The 17,434-nt window shown below is 41.9% G+C and overlaps 2 protein-coding genes across 5 annotated transcripts in view; both read right to left on the bottom strand.

Moving 5' to 3' along the window:
• Positions 1-11,181, bottom strand: part of IP6K1 (inositol hexakisphosphate kinase 1) — a 79,854-nt gene extending 68,673 nt beyond the window's left edge. For 2 of the 4 annotated variants that reach the window (XM_069095698.1, XM_069095697.1), the window contains exons 1-2: positions 10,976-11,181; positions 9,539-9,618 (exon numbers count right to left, since the gene is read on the bottom strand). The gene's annotated coding sequence lies outside the window, so the exon portion shown is untranslated. The other 2 variants (XM_069095699.1, XM_069095700.1) reach the window with 2 other exon arrangements.
• A 5,167-nt stretch (positions 11,182-16,348) lies between these two features.
• The window catches only part of CDHR4 (cadherin related family member 4), a 39,595-nt gene continuing 38,509 nt past the window's right edge, over positions 16,349-17,434 (bottom strand). Inside the window, exon 20 of the mRNA XM_069095417.1 lies at positions 16,349-16,588. Coding sequence (XP_068951518.1) covers positions 16,349-16,588 — 240 coding nt within the window. The remainder of the gene's footprint in view (positions 16,589-17,434) is intronic.

Genomic DNA, 17,434 nt, shown 5'->3' with positions numbered 1-17,434 from the left:
CAGAATTACTACCGCGCCCAGTAGGGAATAATCAATGATCGAGGTGCTCTGGGAAAACAGGTATAATAAAGGTACTACTGCTTGAGCTCTGAAATTAATAAAACCATTCTGGAAAGTAATATGAAATTATACAAATAAGAGATTCTACTTCGAGGCTTAGACCCCCAAGGTCATTAATAAGAAAGACCCCATTTACACCAAAATTTGTTGTTGCTGTTGTTCAGTAGCAGCTGATTCTTCATGACCCCATTTTGGGTTTTTCTTGGCAAATATACTTGGAGTGGTTTGCCATTTCTTTCTCCAGCTCATTTTACAGATGAGGAACTGAGGTAAACAGAAATTAACTGACTTGCCCAAGATCAGACAGCTATTAAGTGTCTGAGGCCACATTTGAATTCATGACACTGAGCCTTCCTGATCCCAAGTGTTTAGCAATACAGTTCATTTTTACATTCCTCTAATCCAACTATTCCAAATTGCTTTCTAGAATGATTAAGCCATTCTAGCTCACAGTTTCACCAACAATGAAGACCTTGATGCCTTAATTTCCTTGTCTAGAACATGGAGAACACTTGGATTTTCCCATGCTGGAGGTCTTCATGTAGAAGTTAGACAACCACTTGATGGGTAAGTGGGAATTCACTTCATGTGGGTTTTGTACTAGATAAATTTCTTCTGAAATTTCCCTTCCAACTCTCAAAATTATGTGATAAAATATATCCCAGTTCATTTTAGGTGAACTTTTAAAGGATACCTCTTGTTCACTCCTTTTGTCTTCTTTGCTGGTTCACTGATATTCTCCTAACCCAAGGACGGGGAACCTGTAGCCTCAAGGCCACATGTCTCATATCCTCGAGTGCAGCCTTTTGACTAAATCCAAACTTCACAGAATTCCCTTAATAAAATGATTTATTCTGTAAAACTTGGGACTCAGTCGAAAGGATGCATTAGGTTAGAACCTAACCTGTACCTAATAAAGATTCCCCATAAGGGTATTGTTGATTTTCTCCTTTGCCAATCTCATACATTCCTATGGTTTCAATTATGACCTCCATGCAAATGACCACCAAATCTACCTTCAGCCTCAATTATTCCCCTTGAACTATATATATATAGTCTGGCATCTCCAACTATCTGCTGGATATCTCCCCCTGGATGGAGAGCCTGCACTTTAAATTCATCATGTACAAAATAATTCTACCCTTATCAACTCCTCTATTTCTGTCTGGAAGTACCAATATATTCCCAGTTACCCAAGATCAAAAAAAAAAAAAGAAAAACAGGAGTCATCCATGATTCTTCCTTCTCCCACATTACTCAAATCTAATTAGTAATTAAGTCCTGTCAAGCATACCTCCTCTTAATATTCATCAGAACTGTCTGCTCCTCTTCACATAGGCTGCCACCACCCTAGTGCAGTCTTTACAACTCTGGGGCTTCATATTTAGTTAGAAAGGACATACATATGAAACAGCAAACAAAAATGAAAAGGTTATATGTGCTAAGTAATAAACAACTGACACAGCACCAAGAAGAGCTCCACATGCTTGACAGGGAAGCAGACACTGAAGGAGCACACAATATAGCACTGTAAGGCTTGCAAAGCGCTGGGCCAACACCATCTCATTTGATTCACACATTATGTATTGGGGGGAGAGAGACTAAACCCCAAAGAAGTTAAATGACTCTTGTCCAGTGTCGCACGGTGAGCAGGTATGTGAAGCAGGATCCAAACCCAGATCTTTCTATGCAATCCCCGTGTAACACTGCCTCTTGAAGGCCACAGCTTAAAGGAACAAAAATACGCAATAAAATGCACAAATAGACAGCATTTGACTACAGTTGAGAACTTATGCTGAGGAAGGGTGGGCTATAAGGGTCGTGAGGCTGGGAGGTAAGATCAGTGTAGAAGGGAGAGAGGCACTTACATGTCAAGCTAAGTCACTTATCTATCAGAAATAGACAGAATCCTACAATGTCTGAGTTAGAGAGGTCCTTAGGGATCACCTAGTCTACTCCAATCCCCTCATTTAAAGATTCAGTCTCCTGAGACTCAGAAAGGCTGATCTGGCCAAGGTCATGGGTCCAAAGGCTGTTTAATGTCATAGAATTCACTAAGAATTAATACTAAAAAATTTATTTTAAAAATGTTTCCAAAGCAGCTCAAAATTTTTTATTTTGAGTAACTCGTCATCTCTGGACAATGGGAAGTAAATAATTCTTATCCAAAATATGAAATAAACACTGTAAGACCAAAATATACACAAGAGTTGGCCAAGTAGACTCAGTGGATCAGTCACAAGTTCTAGGCCCTGAACCCTTTTTACTTCCTCAAAAAGGAGATTCTCTGAACAAAAGGCCTCAAACCACAAATCCCAGCCCTAATACCTTATGCTATTAAATCATTAACAGCTTCCTAGGGGAAGAAAACTAACTCCAGTTAAATGGAAGACATACATTTCTCTAGATTTAGAATAGACTAGTCAGTCCACATTCAATTACAACTATGATGGTGTCCTGTTAATAACTTAGCTCACTGTCAATGATGCAATTTTACAGTTATAAAACAATTTCCATTAATTATGAAAAGAGCCCAAACCCCTGGAGCAACTCAAGGGTCAGATTTTTGCCAGTATGCAAAGACAAATTCAAAGAGAGTAGACAGGGGCACAGTCCCCAGCATTTGTAATACTATTTACAACCTTTGTAAAGACTTAAGAAAAATACTTCAAGAGAATATTACAAGCAGCCAGGAAGAAACAATTTGAATATTGTGGAAACACAATCAGGATAACACAGGATCTGGCAGCTTCTACACTGAGGGATCAAAGGGCTTGGAATATGATATTCTGGAGGTCCAAGGAGCTGGGATTAAAACCAAGAGTCACCTACCCAGCAAAACTAAGTATCATGTTTCAGGGGAAAATATGGTCATTCAGTGAAATAGAGGACTTTCAAGCATTCTTGCTGAAAAAACCTGAGTTGAATAGAAAATCTGACATCCAGATACAAGAAGCAAGAGAAGCATGAGAAGGTAAACAAGGAAAAGAAATCATAAGGAACTAATCAAAGTTGAACTATTAACATTCCTACATAGAAAAACAATAATTGTAACTTATGAAACTTTTCTCAGTAGTTGAAGGGAATAGAAATATATATATATTTATTATTTAATATATTTAGGACCAATTTAACAGGAAGGGATGATACTTAAAAGGTGAAATTAAGAGGTGAGAGAGGAATATAATGAGAGGAGATGGGGAGAGACAGAATGGTGTAAAATATCTCATATAAAAGAGGCAAGGGAAAATGGTTACAATGGAGGGGAAGAATAGGAAGGCAAAAGGGAATGGGTCAACCTTATTCCCATTGAATATGGCTTGAGGAGGGAATGAAATACACACTAAATAGGGTATCTCACCCTCCAGGAGAGTAGGGGGGGAAGGGGATGAGAGGGGGGATGATGGAAGGGAGGGCAAGCAGGGGAGGGAAGTTGGAAGCACCCACTTTTGAAAAGGGACAGCATCAAAGTAGAGAATAGAACAAGTGGGACATGGGATAGGAGGGAGGGAAATATAGGCAGTCTTTTATAATATATCTACTATGTTATTGTTTTGCAGTAGCCACACATGTACAACCTATACTGAACTGCTTATCTTCCGAGTAAGGGTGGGTGATAAGGGAGGAAGGGAATGAATCTGGAATTCAAAGTTTTAAAATCAAATATTCAAATATATATCTATACTATTATTAATACTATTTTACATGCAATTGGGAAGTAAGATATACAGGCACTGGGGCATAGAGATCCACTGGAAAAATTGAAAGGGGTATGGGAGAAAATATGGGAGAGAGCAGATTGGAGGAGGGGATATCCTGTGGGACTGCTATTTTGGGGCAGTGGGTAGGGGAAAAACGGGGAGAAAATTTGTAACTCAAAATCTGGTGGAAATTAATGATGCAAATCAGAAGTTAATAAAGCATTTGAAAAAAAAAAAGAAAAATACTTCAAACCCACTATCCCCCCAAAAATAGTTGTGGAAAAATAGAATCCTATTTCTCCAAAAGGATCTGCTCCTATCAAGTTGTGATTTGCTATGTAATTAATGTATGTTTATGCAATGAATAAGGTAACCTTATTCCCCTGTAAGTAATGTTTTTAGACATTAAAATGCTCTCAAACAGACTTATCATATCCACTTTTTTCTAAGCATATAGAGCAATAATACAAGTAAGAGAGGAACAAAATCAGAGAAGGAAGAAACTACTTCAAATTTAAGAGATGAGGGATGGAAGAATGAAGCAGCATCTGACCAATACAGCATGCTTCTACAGACTGGCAACACATGTACTGAAAAATCTAAAAGAAGGGAAGTTCACTTTTACAGGCCCCAACAGGCAGCTTTGCAGAACGGACAGAATGCTGGCTAGGTATAATTAAGGACTGGGTTCAAATCTCACCTCCCACTCTTTCTAGTGACACTACCTCTCTGTCTCAGTTTCCTAACCTGTAAAATAGAGTTAATAATAGCTGTAAGTTAATATCTCTCAGGGTTGCTGTGAGGATCAAATGAAATGAGGTAGGTAAAATACACTGAAAACTTTAAAGTACTATATTTAAAGTCAAGAAGCAGTTATTAAGTGCCTACTATGTGCAAAGTACCATGTTGTGTTCATAATATTGTTGGTTGTTATCATTAATGGAAAGGACATAGGAGTGGGAGTAAGATTTGGGTTCTAGCTTCACCTTTATCACTAACTTAGTGTGATCTTAGATATGTTATTTTACTTCTGTCTTAGGCCTTGATTTCCTTTTCATCAAAATTATATAAAAATGACTGCCTTACTACAGGGAAGCAGGCACCCTAGTACATTGCTGCTAAAACTGTAAGGGTTTTTCTCCAAGTATTTTGGAGAAAAAATGGCAATACAGAAGAGTCATAAAACTCATCATTCTTTTTACCTCAGTAATTTCACTAGCAGAATTTTATTCTAAACATATTTAAAAGGGGGAAAAAAAGCTATTAACACAAAAATATTTATAGCTGTTTTATTTGTAATGGCAAAAAATTATAAATAGCCTATATATTCAATGACTAGAAAAAATCTGAATAAAGTATTTATTACATTGTATTAATGTTAACAGGACATTATGGTACCATAAAAATAAACAAATATGAAGCAAACAAGGAAATAAATACCTAAGCAAAGTAATATAAGATGAAATCCACCAAAACATCATAAAAACATTAACATATATGTATAGCTATGAAAATATAGCAAAAAAATAGCAGAATTTCATGCTAAATTGATAAAGACATAAATGTTTTTCATTTAATTCATCTGACTCTATTTTGTTATAAATACTAAGGATTTACATAAGATTTTACTTCACAGTTTACATGTTAATGTCACTGTTAATGGTTGTGTTTAATTTTTAAAGTAACTAACCTGCTTTTACTTCACAGGTTTTTGGAAACTAAAATAAGGGTGTATGGAAAAGCACTTTGAAAAGTTCAAGTGCCATACTAATACAAGGAGAGCAGACAGAGAACTCCAGGTGAGGAAATCACCTCTACACCAACACAAGTTAGCACCCTCTTTGCAAATTTAATTTTAAGTGAATTGCCTGGAAGAAGTGAGAAGCAAAGGGCCTTGCCCAAATTTGTACAACAGGGCCAGTAACATCTGAGGTGGCACTTGAACCCAGATCTTCTTGGCTTCAAGACTGGATATATATCCATTATGGTACATCACCTCTCAGAAGGGAATAAATATACTACTGGATGGCAGAATTGGGCAAATGGAATATTCTGGTAATGATACACTCATACATACCCCCCTGTTTGCAGATTATTTTTTAATAATTTTAGGGACAAAAATACATTTAACAGCAAAATCAAGAATAATTGTTTTTTGAGAATTCTAAAAGCATTTTGGGGCAGCTAGGTGGTGCAGTAGAATAGAGTGCAGGGCCTGGAATCAGAACAACTCAGCTGCCTGAGTTCAAATCTGGCCTCACACACTTACTAGCTGTGTGACCCTGGACAAGGCATGTCACCCTTTTTGCCTCTGTTTCCTCATCTGTAAAAATAAGCAGAAGAAATGGCAAACCACTCCGTTATGTTGGCTAAGAAAACCTAAATGGAGCCACGACTGAAACAACTGAAAGGCGTTTTAGGATCTCCCAATCCCTACAGTCATGCAATTTAAGCAGAGGTGATTATCTAGTGTAAATAAGGAAAATGGGACCCAGAGAAAATAAATTACTTGCCCCAAATCACACAGGTAATGAGTAACAGAGCCAAGATTCTAATCCAGGTCCAAATTCTGTGTTCTTTTCACTATACCAAGCTGCTTTCTGTAGGTCTGTCTATAGACAGACACCATTATTATATTGGCAAAGCCCGGAAATGGTGGCTAAAAGACATTTCTGACAATATATTGGAAAATCCAACTTTTACTGTGCCTATAAATATATAAATGGTATTAAGAGGTAGGTGAGAGAATCTCTTTCCAATTTAATTAATATCCTTCCTTACATTTATAGTTTTTACAGTTTACCTGGCTAACAAGTCTTTGAGCCAAAACAGCTCTATACCAATTATCCAATTGTCTTGATGTAGATATTAAAAGCTTTGCATTTCAATTTTTAACATAGCCAGTTCCTGTCATGCTCATAATGACTGGAGAATTATGTGAACAAGGAACAGGAAGGAAACTAAATGGAAATACAAAGGAAAATCAGAGGATTTTTTTTAATTCTCCAGTTATCCAATTTACTTAAATATTACTACTTTTAAAAACTGCTAAAGTGCCTCCAGTTTTAGCAGCTTTCTCCCTTAGGAGACACTCCAAGGAAATAGTAATGGGACAAGTAACTAATGACTACCCTTCATATTCTTTTTTTTTTTTTGGAGGGGGAAGGTAGGGCAATTGGGGTTGTGACTTGCCCAAGGTCACACAGCTGGTTTTGTGTGTGTGAGTGTTAATATATGAGGCCGGATTTGAACTCAGGTCCTCCTGACTCCAGGGCCGGTGTTCTATTCACTAGAATAGAATGTATTCTAGCCATCCCTACCTTTCATATCCTTAACAAGCTAAACTAGCCTTTGATACTATCACTCACTTCCCCTTGATATTTTCTAGGTTTCCACATCACTACCCTAAACTGGTTCTCTTCCTACCTGTCTGACCACTCTATCTCAGTTTCCTTTGCTGGATCTTTGTCTAGGTCAAGCCTGCTAATGCTAGCGGCCCCAAAGGGTTCTTTTCTGAGTTCTCTGTTCCTCTTGGTCCATACAATTTTACTGGGTTATTACTGGTTTACTGGGTCATTAGCTCTCATACGTTAAATTTTCATCTCTATGCTGATGATTCTCAAACTTAGTTATATGGCTCTTAACTTCTCTTCTAACTTCCAGAATGGCATCTCCAACTACCTATTGGACATCTCTAAATGGATGCCCTATAGACATCTTAAACCCAACAAGTCCAAAACTGAGTTATTTCCCCCAACATTCCCTCTCTCCAACTTCCTAACTCCCTTAATTACTGTGAGGAAACGACAGGCTACCCAAGCTCACACCTACTTGTCATTCTCAACTCCTCACTCTTTCTCACTTCCTGTGTCCAATTTTGTTGCTAAGGCCCATCGATTTCACTTCTGCAACATCTCTCAAATATGCCCCCTTCCCTCTTCCAACAATGCCACCACTCTGGTGCGAGCCCTCATCACCTTACACCTTGACCACTACAACAGCCTGCTAGTCTGTCTGCCTGCCTCAAGTCTTTCCCCTGAACTTCAGTCCAACCTCCCTTCAGCTGTCAAATTGATCTTCCTAAAACACAGTTCAGACCACATCCCCCTACTCCAGTGGCTCCCTATCACCTCCAGGATTAAATATAAATATAAAATCCTATTTGTCATTACAAGTCAGTCATAACCTGGCTCTTCCAACTTTCCCAGTCTTCTTATACCTTTCTCTTCCCTCCCTGCCACCCTACCACTTGTCCCCTATACTCAGTAATATAATGGCACTGCCTTCTCAATTTTCCTCACATAAGACCCCACATTTCCCTATTCTGTGCACTTTCATTTCATTCTAGGCCTGGAATCTTTCCCCTTCTCATCTCTGCTTCCTGGTTTCTCTCAAGTCCTAGATATAACCCCATCTTCTACAAGAAACCTTTTCTGATTTTCCTCAATATGAGTGCCTTCCCTCCGTTAATTATCTCTAATTTAGCTTACATTTTTTTGTGCATTGTTATTTTCATGTTATCTTCTTCCTTAGAAGATGAGTAAGAGCACCGGCCCCAGAGTTGGGATGACCCAGGATCGAATCCGGGCTCAGACACTCAGCACCACCCCCAGAAACACCTGGCCGTGTAACCCTGAGCACGTTACTTAACCCCGACTGCTTAAAAAAAACATGATGAGCTCCTTGAAACAGGGACTGTCTTGCTTTCCATTTGTATTCCTAGCACTTGGAACAATGCTGTTCACATGGTAAGCTCTTAATAAATGCCTCATTCATTCGTTCAAAGAAAGAAGACAGCTGGAATACCATCTCCCTTTATTTTGGTACTCTCCCCTCTTATTCCTAGCCCCACCAAAAAAATAAAGTCCAAGAATTTCAGAAAAGCATCTCCTGTGAACAAATGGCTTGTTGTCTTCTATAGTGAACTACTTACTACTCTAAGGTGCCAAGATTTTGCCACAGATGTAATCTAGGGCACAGATTCACTTTCCTAGGTTTCCTACTACTAGGTCTGACCAGAACTCAAAAGGGATTATGTGAATACTTCACATGTCATGAACCTGGAACTCAAAGTTCTAAGTGTCATTTAAGGCAAAGGGGAAAACAGGGTAAGCTGATAATCTTAGAAATAAACCTCACCTGCAGAGCACCTATAAAGGAAACCCCTTCCAAATGACAAAGACTTGTAAATACTTAGTAAGCATTTCAACTTGTGTCATTAACAAGGGCACATTTAATTAGAAGGCTAAATTAAGGGACCAAGGAAAAAAAGATAGCTTTCTTTGCAATAAAATTTGGGGATTAAGGTGAAGGAGAAAGTAATTCTTACAATATAATAGCTATAGTTGGATCTGTTCCACGGATCCTATTTTCTAAACCTTCAAGTTTACAAACCAAGATGAAGGCTAATTAATAAATTATTTTCACAAATAAACAGGTATTCCTTTTCCTGGCTTCTGTGCATACTCCATTTTAGCACTGTTGAACTTAGATTTATGGTAAAATAGGATTCAGGGTAACAAGAGTTTTGTTTTTCTTGACCTACACATTCACCTCTATTTCCTGAACATCAGATACCAATATGACAGCTTCCACTTGATGAAGTTGGCAGAGTACTCTTATTTCTCCAAAGGAGGATCAATGGAATCCTAATTGTTCACATCAATATTCTCCAAAGCAAATAACAAGAAAGCCCTACTATGTTCCTGAGTGCTCCAGTTAAGTGCAACATGAATATTTAAAATAGGCCATCTATCCACAGAAACAGAATGAAGTACCTCTGAAGTATCTGAACTGTGTGTGTCTTTGGGTAGGTATATGCAAGGAGGCAGCAGAAGGGCATATAGTGCAAGGCACCCTGAAATAAACAGAGAAATGGTTATCACAAAGGGAGCAGTCTGAAGAGACACTGTTCACTTCAAGAAGTAGGAACTACCTTTCCAGGAGTGACATGAGGGAGAGAAGCTCTTTTCCATTCTACTTGGGAACAAAATGATGATTATGGACAGCATCAGACTGGGTCTGTCTGTGCTGCAAGACTCAGAAGCCAGCTTCCCACTGAGCAAGCACATCCTAATGCATTGCACACCCTGCCCTGGATTACTGAGCATTCAGACGGCTACAGGGCTACTTCTGCCCAGGAGGAATAAGGGAAAAGCTCTCTGACCCAAACTGAGGCAAGTCAGGAGGAAAACAACCTGCTACCCACAGAGCTTTGGGACCAATCTGTCTGCAACTTTGATAGAGGAACCTGTCTTAACAGTGAAGATGAAAACATACATCCCTCTGCTCCGAGAGCAGGTCAGTCAAGAAAGCTAATGGCACAGCATCCTGTCTTTATTACATACTGGGAGGGGCCTTCCGGACCCTTTCAGTCATTATATAGATATTTATATGTGAGCATGCATATATGTGTGCAATATACACACATGTACACATGCATGTATATGCACACGCATGCATGTGTACATGTGTTGTGTGTGTATCTATATTTCCCCTCCCTCCTCTGTAAAAGGAGGATAAGAATAGCACCTATTTCCCAGGATTGTTATTAGAATCAAACGAAATAACTGTCAAGCCTTCAGCACGTAGCTGGAGCTATAGAAATGTTAGCTATTATTACTATTATTATTGTTATATAATCTCCGTTCCCCACCTTTGGCCTACTGCTGCTTTCCTGAACATCTCCACCTCGCAGTTCCCTGCCTCCCAACCCCCTCCCCATCCCCAGCGCTCTTTCTCCCCAATCGCCCACTCTCCCATCGTGATCTAAAGGGGTTCTCTCTGGGCCTCAGTTTCCTTATCTGTATATGAGAGCAGGTTTGCGTGGCTTCTCTCTTAATGACTCAACGGCCTTCCCTTTCCATCTCCTCCTCCTCGTCCCCCTCCTTTCCGCGTCCTCTTCACCACCTCCCCCCCCCCCAAGGGGGCTCCCCCCACCCAGACTCATCCCTCCTTTCATCCCTCGCCCCCCAGGATGCTCCAAACCCGGATGCCCCTGCCCCGGCCACCTACGGGGTGCAGAGCGGGGCAACGCACTCGCCTCTCACCCTCGGCATCCCCCCGGCCCCTCCGTGACCCCGGGGGTACTCCGAGCCCCCTTCCCTACGCCCTTGGGGTGTTAGGGCCGCAGCTCTCCCGCGGACCCCTCCGCTCGCCCGGAGCCCCCCAGCGCTCCCCCGCCACTACGGGCTGGCTTCCTGCCCGTGACTCACCCGCGGGGCCCTGGCAGCGGACGGCCGCGGCTCCCCCCCGGGGGCTGGGCCCCCCGGGCCTCCAGGGTCCGGCCCGCCCAGCCGACAGGCAGGCAGCGCTGGCGGCTGAGCCCCGACAGCCGCGGCCCTTCAGCCGCTCCGCACCCGCTCCCGGCTCGGCTCGTACTGGGTACGAATCAACAACAAGATGGCGGCCAGCCGAGGGGGCGGGGGCCTGGCGTCATAGCAACCATACCGGCAAGGAATACGCCCCTCACCGGGACTGGTTGCCCAATCACAAGCCGCTTCGCCTACCGGTTGGGGTCAGCGCCCCCTGCTGACAGGTCTCGCGGCCCGTCAGTCCAAATCCTCCTGCATCCCCAACGCCTACTCAGGTCCGCAACGCCAAGGGCACGTGACTATGACGGGCCTCTGCGCCTGGGCCGCGCGTTCCTAATTCGTGGGCTGCGCGAGCTCCGGGGCCGGGCGCGCGACGGCTGCTAGGTCATGGGCCTGACTGAGGTGCCGCAGGCCGGTCTGGGCCCAGCCCTGCCCTCAGTGAGGCGCCCGAAGGCCCAAGGCCTTGCCGCGGGCCCCGTGGGCGCCCCAGCAGACCGATAGCCCCGTGGGTTTTCCTGTTGATTTCCCATCCTGGCGCCTGTTGTAACGTCCCACCCTCCCCATTCCCTGGTGGATGGCCAGGGGAGGTGTAGACGTCTGCCCCTTCGCCAGAGGGCCCGTTAAAACCCCGCTGGAGATGAGGCTGCTAGTACCTGGTCCAAATAGGTTCTGAACTGTGTAGGTGAGCACATAAGGCCAGTGGCCCGAGCAGGTGTAGACCCGGACATAGACGCCCTCCCAAGGGGCTGACAGCGCACCCCGAGGACGGTGACGGGCTTCTGCGCAGCGGAAGCCACCTGTGGGTACCCACCTGTCTACCTGCATTTAGCTGGGGGCGGCGTTTCCGAGAAACTGGGGGAATAGTATCTCCCAGCAAGCGTGCCCCCGACCGTAGTCAGAATACCTTGGTTTGAATTTTGGCTCTCACCTTTGTGGCCTTGGTCAAAGCAGTCACGCCCCATCCCATACCCCTGTCTCAGGGCCTCAATTTCATTGGCAGCAAAATATAGGTGGATGGGCAGCCCAGACACTGCATTAGACCCTAAGCTGGGCTCAAAACAGTTAGAGGAAGAGATCCAGCTCGATTGCATTTGGAAAATTGCATAGTGCTTACCTGCCTTAAAAAAAATCTTTTTGGCTACCCTTATTCCGTTGATGCTAGATTGGAACCCACAGTCTCCCTGGCTTCCAGGGTAGCGTGCTTTCTACTATTACCACCCTGCCCCCCAACCACAATCTCCAAAGAATCAAAATTTGGCCTGCCTCAAAGGGCAGGAGAAGCCAATCTGGTTGGTGTAAAGAGGCTGGAGATTCTATCAAGGATAACCTTCGAATGAAGAGTTACGGAAGATACCCAAGATGTATGCTCACATGAATCAAGTCGTGCAGGAAGAGCTGGTGGTTACAGGTGGATAGCCCAGCTCTAGCACTAGAACTCTCCTGGTGTTAGAAAACATTCCAAATGTTAGAAGGCGTCCACTACATTAAATGGAGAATTTATAGGACATCGCAAATGAGGGTTGCAGAGGACAAGAAAGTATGGATGGCTTATGAGCTGCACCTTTGCCAGGGCCTACCTAAATGACATTTCAGATCCATGGAGCATTCGTGTTGTTTTCCTCCTGTGTAAAGCAACCTATTTAACATTCTTATCAGCTGCCATAGAGACCTGTTCTGACACATTTTTTTTGGCTCATCTTCATAGAGATCAGTCAGGAGTGGCAAATACAGGTCCTAAAAGAATAAATGTTCCCCTCATAGAAGCCAGTTGCATTTTTAACTTGGCAACTTCTTCCACGGCCTGAGGGACTATAAAATGGGGCTATCTCAGGTCAGATGAATAAGGAAATTCCTTGGCTCTGGGCCCTCTAGTTCCCTGAAGTTCAGACCCATGAGCCATGTGCTGCAGCAAAGCCCAAATGGCCTCAATGATCAGCCAACAAAGACTGAATGTCATTGGAAAGAGAATGGGCCTTCCATGGGGAATTTGAACATCATATTAGGCTTAATTATTACTGTGATAACTATAGTAGTGTTGACTAATGAGGCTTGTTAGGGCTTTGAAAAAAGAATTTGGCCCAGGGATTGGACTCCTACATTAAACCACGACCTTGGGCATTTCCCATGCTATTGCCAAGGGATTCCAGGAATCCTGAGAAGTTGAAGCAGCTGTGACTACCCAGCATACCAAAGCCTTTATGACATGCATAGCTTCACCCAATCAATGCATCTAAAGAACTTCAAACCTTTTCTGATATCACTGGAATCCTTTCTGGATCCCCGGATTACCTAGTAAATGATGACCTAAACCCAAGTAATACTTTTAAGCTACCTGCAAACGACTAGGCTTATAATCAGGCAGGGACAACCTCCCTGCAGGTCCATACAGGATGACAGGGAGTTCTGGGGAATTGCATTGAGGAAAACTAGAGTTTTAAGCATTCACACCCAAATGCCCAAGGGGAGAAATGCTGGATGGAACTAATCAGCTAGGATGAAAAGGACTCCACCTCAATTTTTTTTTGGTGATGCAACCAGGATAGGAAGCTCCTCATGACATCAGAACATTGGCAAAGCTTCCAGGGCTACTAGGCACCTTTTGCTTCCTTTCCCCTGGGAAAGGTCCAGTTTACTCCATATGACATAATGTAAATGCTCAGTTACCCTACTGGGGAGGGTTCCCTAGTTTTGGTTAGAATTCAGATTCTTGCACATAAAGTGTTTCCCCGATAATAAGACACTGTCTTATTATTTTTTTTGGACAGAAAAACACCAGAGGGCTTATTTTCAGGGGAGGGCTTATTTTAATGAACATTGACAGCAATTTTAATAAACAGGTAAATGTGAACAAAAAAATGTACCTTTATTCAATAAGCAAATCACTGGGGAAGAACAGGATGACGCGCTCACTGCTGCAGCTCTGATTGGATGCAGCTTGGAGCGTAGCGTGCGTTTCATGGGGGGGGGGAGAGGATGGTGCATACAGAGGGTACCGTAATGTAGCGTGTAGCGCAGGGGATCACCTTCACTACAGTAGCAATCTCAATAGGGCTTATTTTCGGGGGAGGGCTTATTTTAGAGGAATCTTACACGGTAAGGGGAGGGCTTATTTTCGGGATAGGTCTTATTATCGGGGAAACACAGTAGTATAAATAACATGCAATCTAGGGGTGGCTAGGTGGCGCAGTGAATAGAGCGTTGGCTCCAGAGTCAGGAGGACCCGAGTTCGGTTCCAGCCTCAGACACTTAACATCCACACAAAAATACTAGCCGTGTAACCTTGGGCAAGTTACTTAACCCCAATTGCCCTCCAAAAAGCAAAAAAAATAATAATAATAATAACATGTAATCTAGCATTTAAGGTCCTCTACAGTCTGGAGGCAACCTAGCTTTCAGTCAATAAGCATTTATTAGACTGAACTCCTCCATTAGATTTTCTAGTTTCTTGAGAACAAAGATTCTTTGGCCTCTTTTTCTTTTTGTATCCTCAGCATTTAACACAGAGCCTGGAAGAGAGGCACTTAAATGCCTGCTTAAATAGGAACTTAATAAATGCTTATTGATTGACCTTTCAATCATTTAATCAATAAACACTTATCAAGCTTCTGATGTGCCGAGCACAGTGCTAAACACAGGAATACAAAGAGTCAAAAGATATTCAAGGAGCTTACAGTCTAGTAGGGAAAACAAAATGCAAATAAATATATACAAAGCAAGCTATATACAGTGTAAATAGGCAATAATTAACAGAGAGAAGGGCACCAAAATTAAGAGAGGTTGGGAAAGGCTTCCTACTTTCCAGTCTTATTTCACATTCCTAATTTTCACATACCCTGTACTCAAGCTAAACTGAGCTACTTACTATTCTTTGACCTTGTCCTGCCCTCTCTCACATCTGGATATTCTTCCTTTCATGGAATGTACCATTTGTTCTTGCCTCTACCTGTTGACATCTTTCTCCCTCAAGGTTCAGCTCAGATGTCAACTCCTCCACCAAGTCTTCCCTGATTGTTTCAGCTGAAAATGATTCTCTAACCTCAAATTTTCCATTTTCCAAGAGAGCTGTATCTGGATCTCTCCTTTGTCTCTTTCTCAATCAACCTTGCTTTATACATATCTGTAAAATGTCCTGTCCCCTCCTCCATTAGACTGTAAGGCCCTTGAAGGCAGTGACTTTTGTGTTTCATCTTCATATGTCCAGTGCCTCTCATATAATAGGCACATTATTAATGTTTGTTAAATTGAATTTGACACACAAATTTGTTGATGATTTGGATACAATAAAAGAAACAGGGAAAACTTTTCTCCTTTCCAAGAATGGGAAGCAGACTGACTGCAAAGGAAAGATTTAGGCATACTCAGCTCATTAATAATGATAACAGCTTATACTCATCATCAAATCATTGTGGAGCTCAAAGCACTTCGTGATTTTTTAAAAGAAAAAAACCCTTATTAATCCTTACAGAACATGCCTGGAAGTTAAGGTGAGGGGACAAGCTATTATAGCATTCCGCATATTATAACATAGCTGCTATTATAGCATGAGTTTATTATATTATAAGTAAAAAATCCAGTTTGAGACACTTTTGAGCCATGTGAGACCCTGGGCAAGTCACTTAACCTCTTTCTGGGTCAATTTCCCCCTCTATAAAGTGGGAATAATAACTCCCAGGGTTGTTGTGAGGTAAAATGAGATAATATTGATAAAATACTTTGCAAACCTTAAAGCACTATATAAATACTAAATATTTTCATTATTATTGAGAAGAAGAAATGAGAGGGTAATGACTGAAGCCTTCCTGGAGAAAAGGCCCAGGTTTCCTGCTTCCTCTACCCCTAATGTCTTCATTAGATGGTAAGAGCTTCTGAGGCTGCTTCTCCTAAGGTGGGACAGCATCCTCCAAGGGAACGATAATGTGCCCTTAAGTTCAGGGTGTTGAGCAATTTTATTGATGGCATGGGACAGCAAGGGACAAAATCATGAACTATTGTACCCAATAACCCTTACATGCTTTTGACAATTTTAAAAAGTGTAGAGGAAAATGGAAGAATAGTAAGAAAGGGACTGAGGCCTCTTTGGGCTCTCAACAAAACACTTAGGAAATCACTGGTTGCCAGGGCACTGGGATGTCTTCTGTTCATTACAGGGTGATCTGACCCTGCTGCTCTTCTATTTCTTTAAAAGTTATCTTATTGACATTCAATCTCACATTAGAGTAAAATAACACCTTTATTTTTGTAAGATCATTCTGATAGTGAAACTCAAACTGGAAGTTAGGGTCTGTGGTGGTAGGAGAAGAGGAAGGGAGGGGCTCGGGGGAAGTAAGGAGTCAGCAGGGTATGAGACAAGCAAGGAAATGAGTCAGCCTGGATCCCTTTTATGTATCTCACCCATTTCCAAAAAAGTACAGCTACTAATTTCTTAAAACAGCTCTTCTCCATGCTGTTCAGATTGGTCTCAGAGCCAGCGCCGTGCTCCTGTGCTGCTACTGAAGAGATAATCTCTGCCTGTAACTAGATGTGAAAAGCAGTGAGCTCCATATGACTTCACCGTGGCAGGTTCAAGCAGGATCTTAGGGTGTGTGAGGAAAGTAGCATATAGCCAGCCATTCTCATCTAGCTACAAGTTGAACTCCTAAAAGGTGGTCCCAAGACATAAGGCAACTCTCATCAAGAAAGGCTAGAGAATTTGGAACTATGTCCCCAAAAGCTATTAAATTGTACATACTCTTTGACCCAGTAATACCACTACCAGCTCCATATACTAAAGAGATCAAAGAAAGAGGGAAAAGATCCATATGTACAAAAATATTTATAGCAGCTCTTTTTGTTGTGTCAAAGAACTGGAAACTGAGGGGAGGCCCATCAATTGGGAAATGGTTGAACAAGTTACAGTATATAATGTGATGGTATATTATTGTGCTATAAGAAATGAGAAAGGGATGATTTCAGAAAAAAACTGGGGAGACTTATATGAACTGATGCAAAGTGAACAGAACCAGGAGAACATTCTACATAATAACAAAAATATTGTAAAGATAATCAACTGTAAAAGATTCTGATCTGAGTAAATTCTGATCAATGCAATGACCAAGCATAATTGCAAAGGACTCATGATGAAACATGCCATCTACCTCCAGATAGAGAACTGATGGACTCAGAGTGAAAATTAAAGCATATTTCCTCTGTCTCTGTCTCTGTCTGTCTCTCTCCAGTCATGGCTAATGCAGAAATTTGTTTTCCATGACTATACTTTGTGCATTTGTAATGGGTTTTCTTTTTCTTAATTTCAGAGTTTTCAACATTCATTTCCAGAATATTTTGAGTTCCAAATTTTTTCCTCATCTCTCCCCTCCCCCC

Source organism: Petaurus breviceps, unplaced genomic scaffold, assembly GCF_028583685.1.
Source record: "Petaurus breviceps papuanus isolate PSGF00001 unplaced genomic scaffold, PetGlider_PUasm1.0 227, whole genome shotgun sequence".
Taxonomy (NCBI): domain Eukaryota; kingdom Metazoa; phylum Chordata; class Mammalia; order Diprotodontia; family Petauridae; genus Petaurus; species Petaurus breviceps.
The sequence above is the reverse complement of the archived record's forward strand: the minus strand, read 5'-3'. Positions and strand labels throughout refer to the sequence as shown.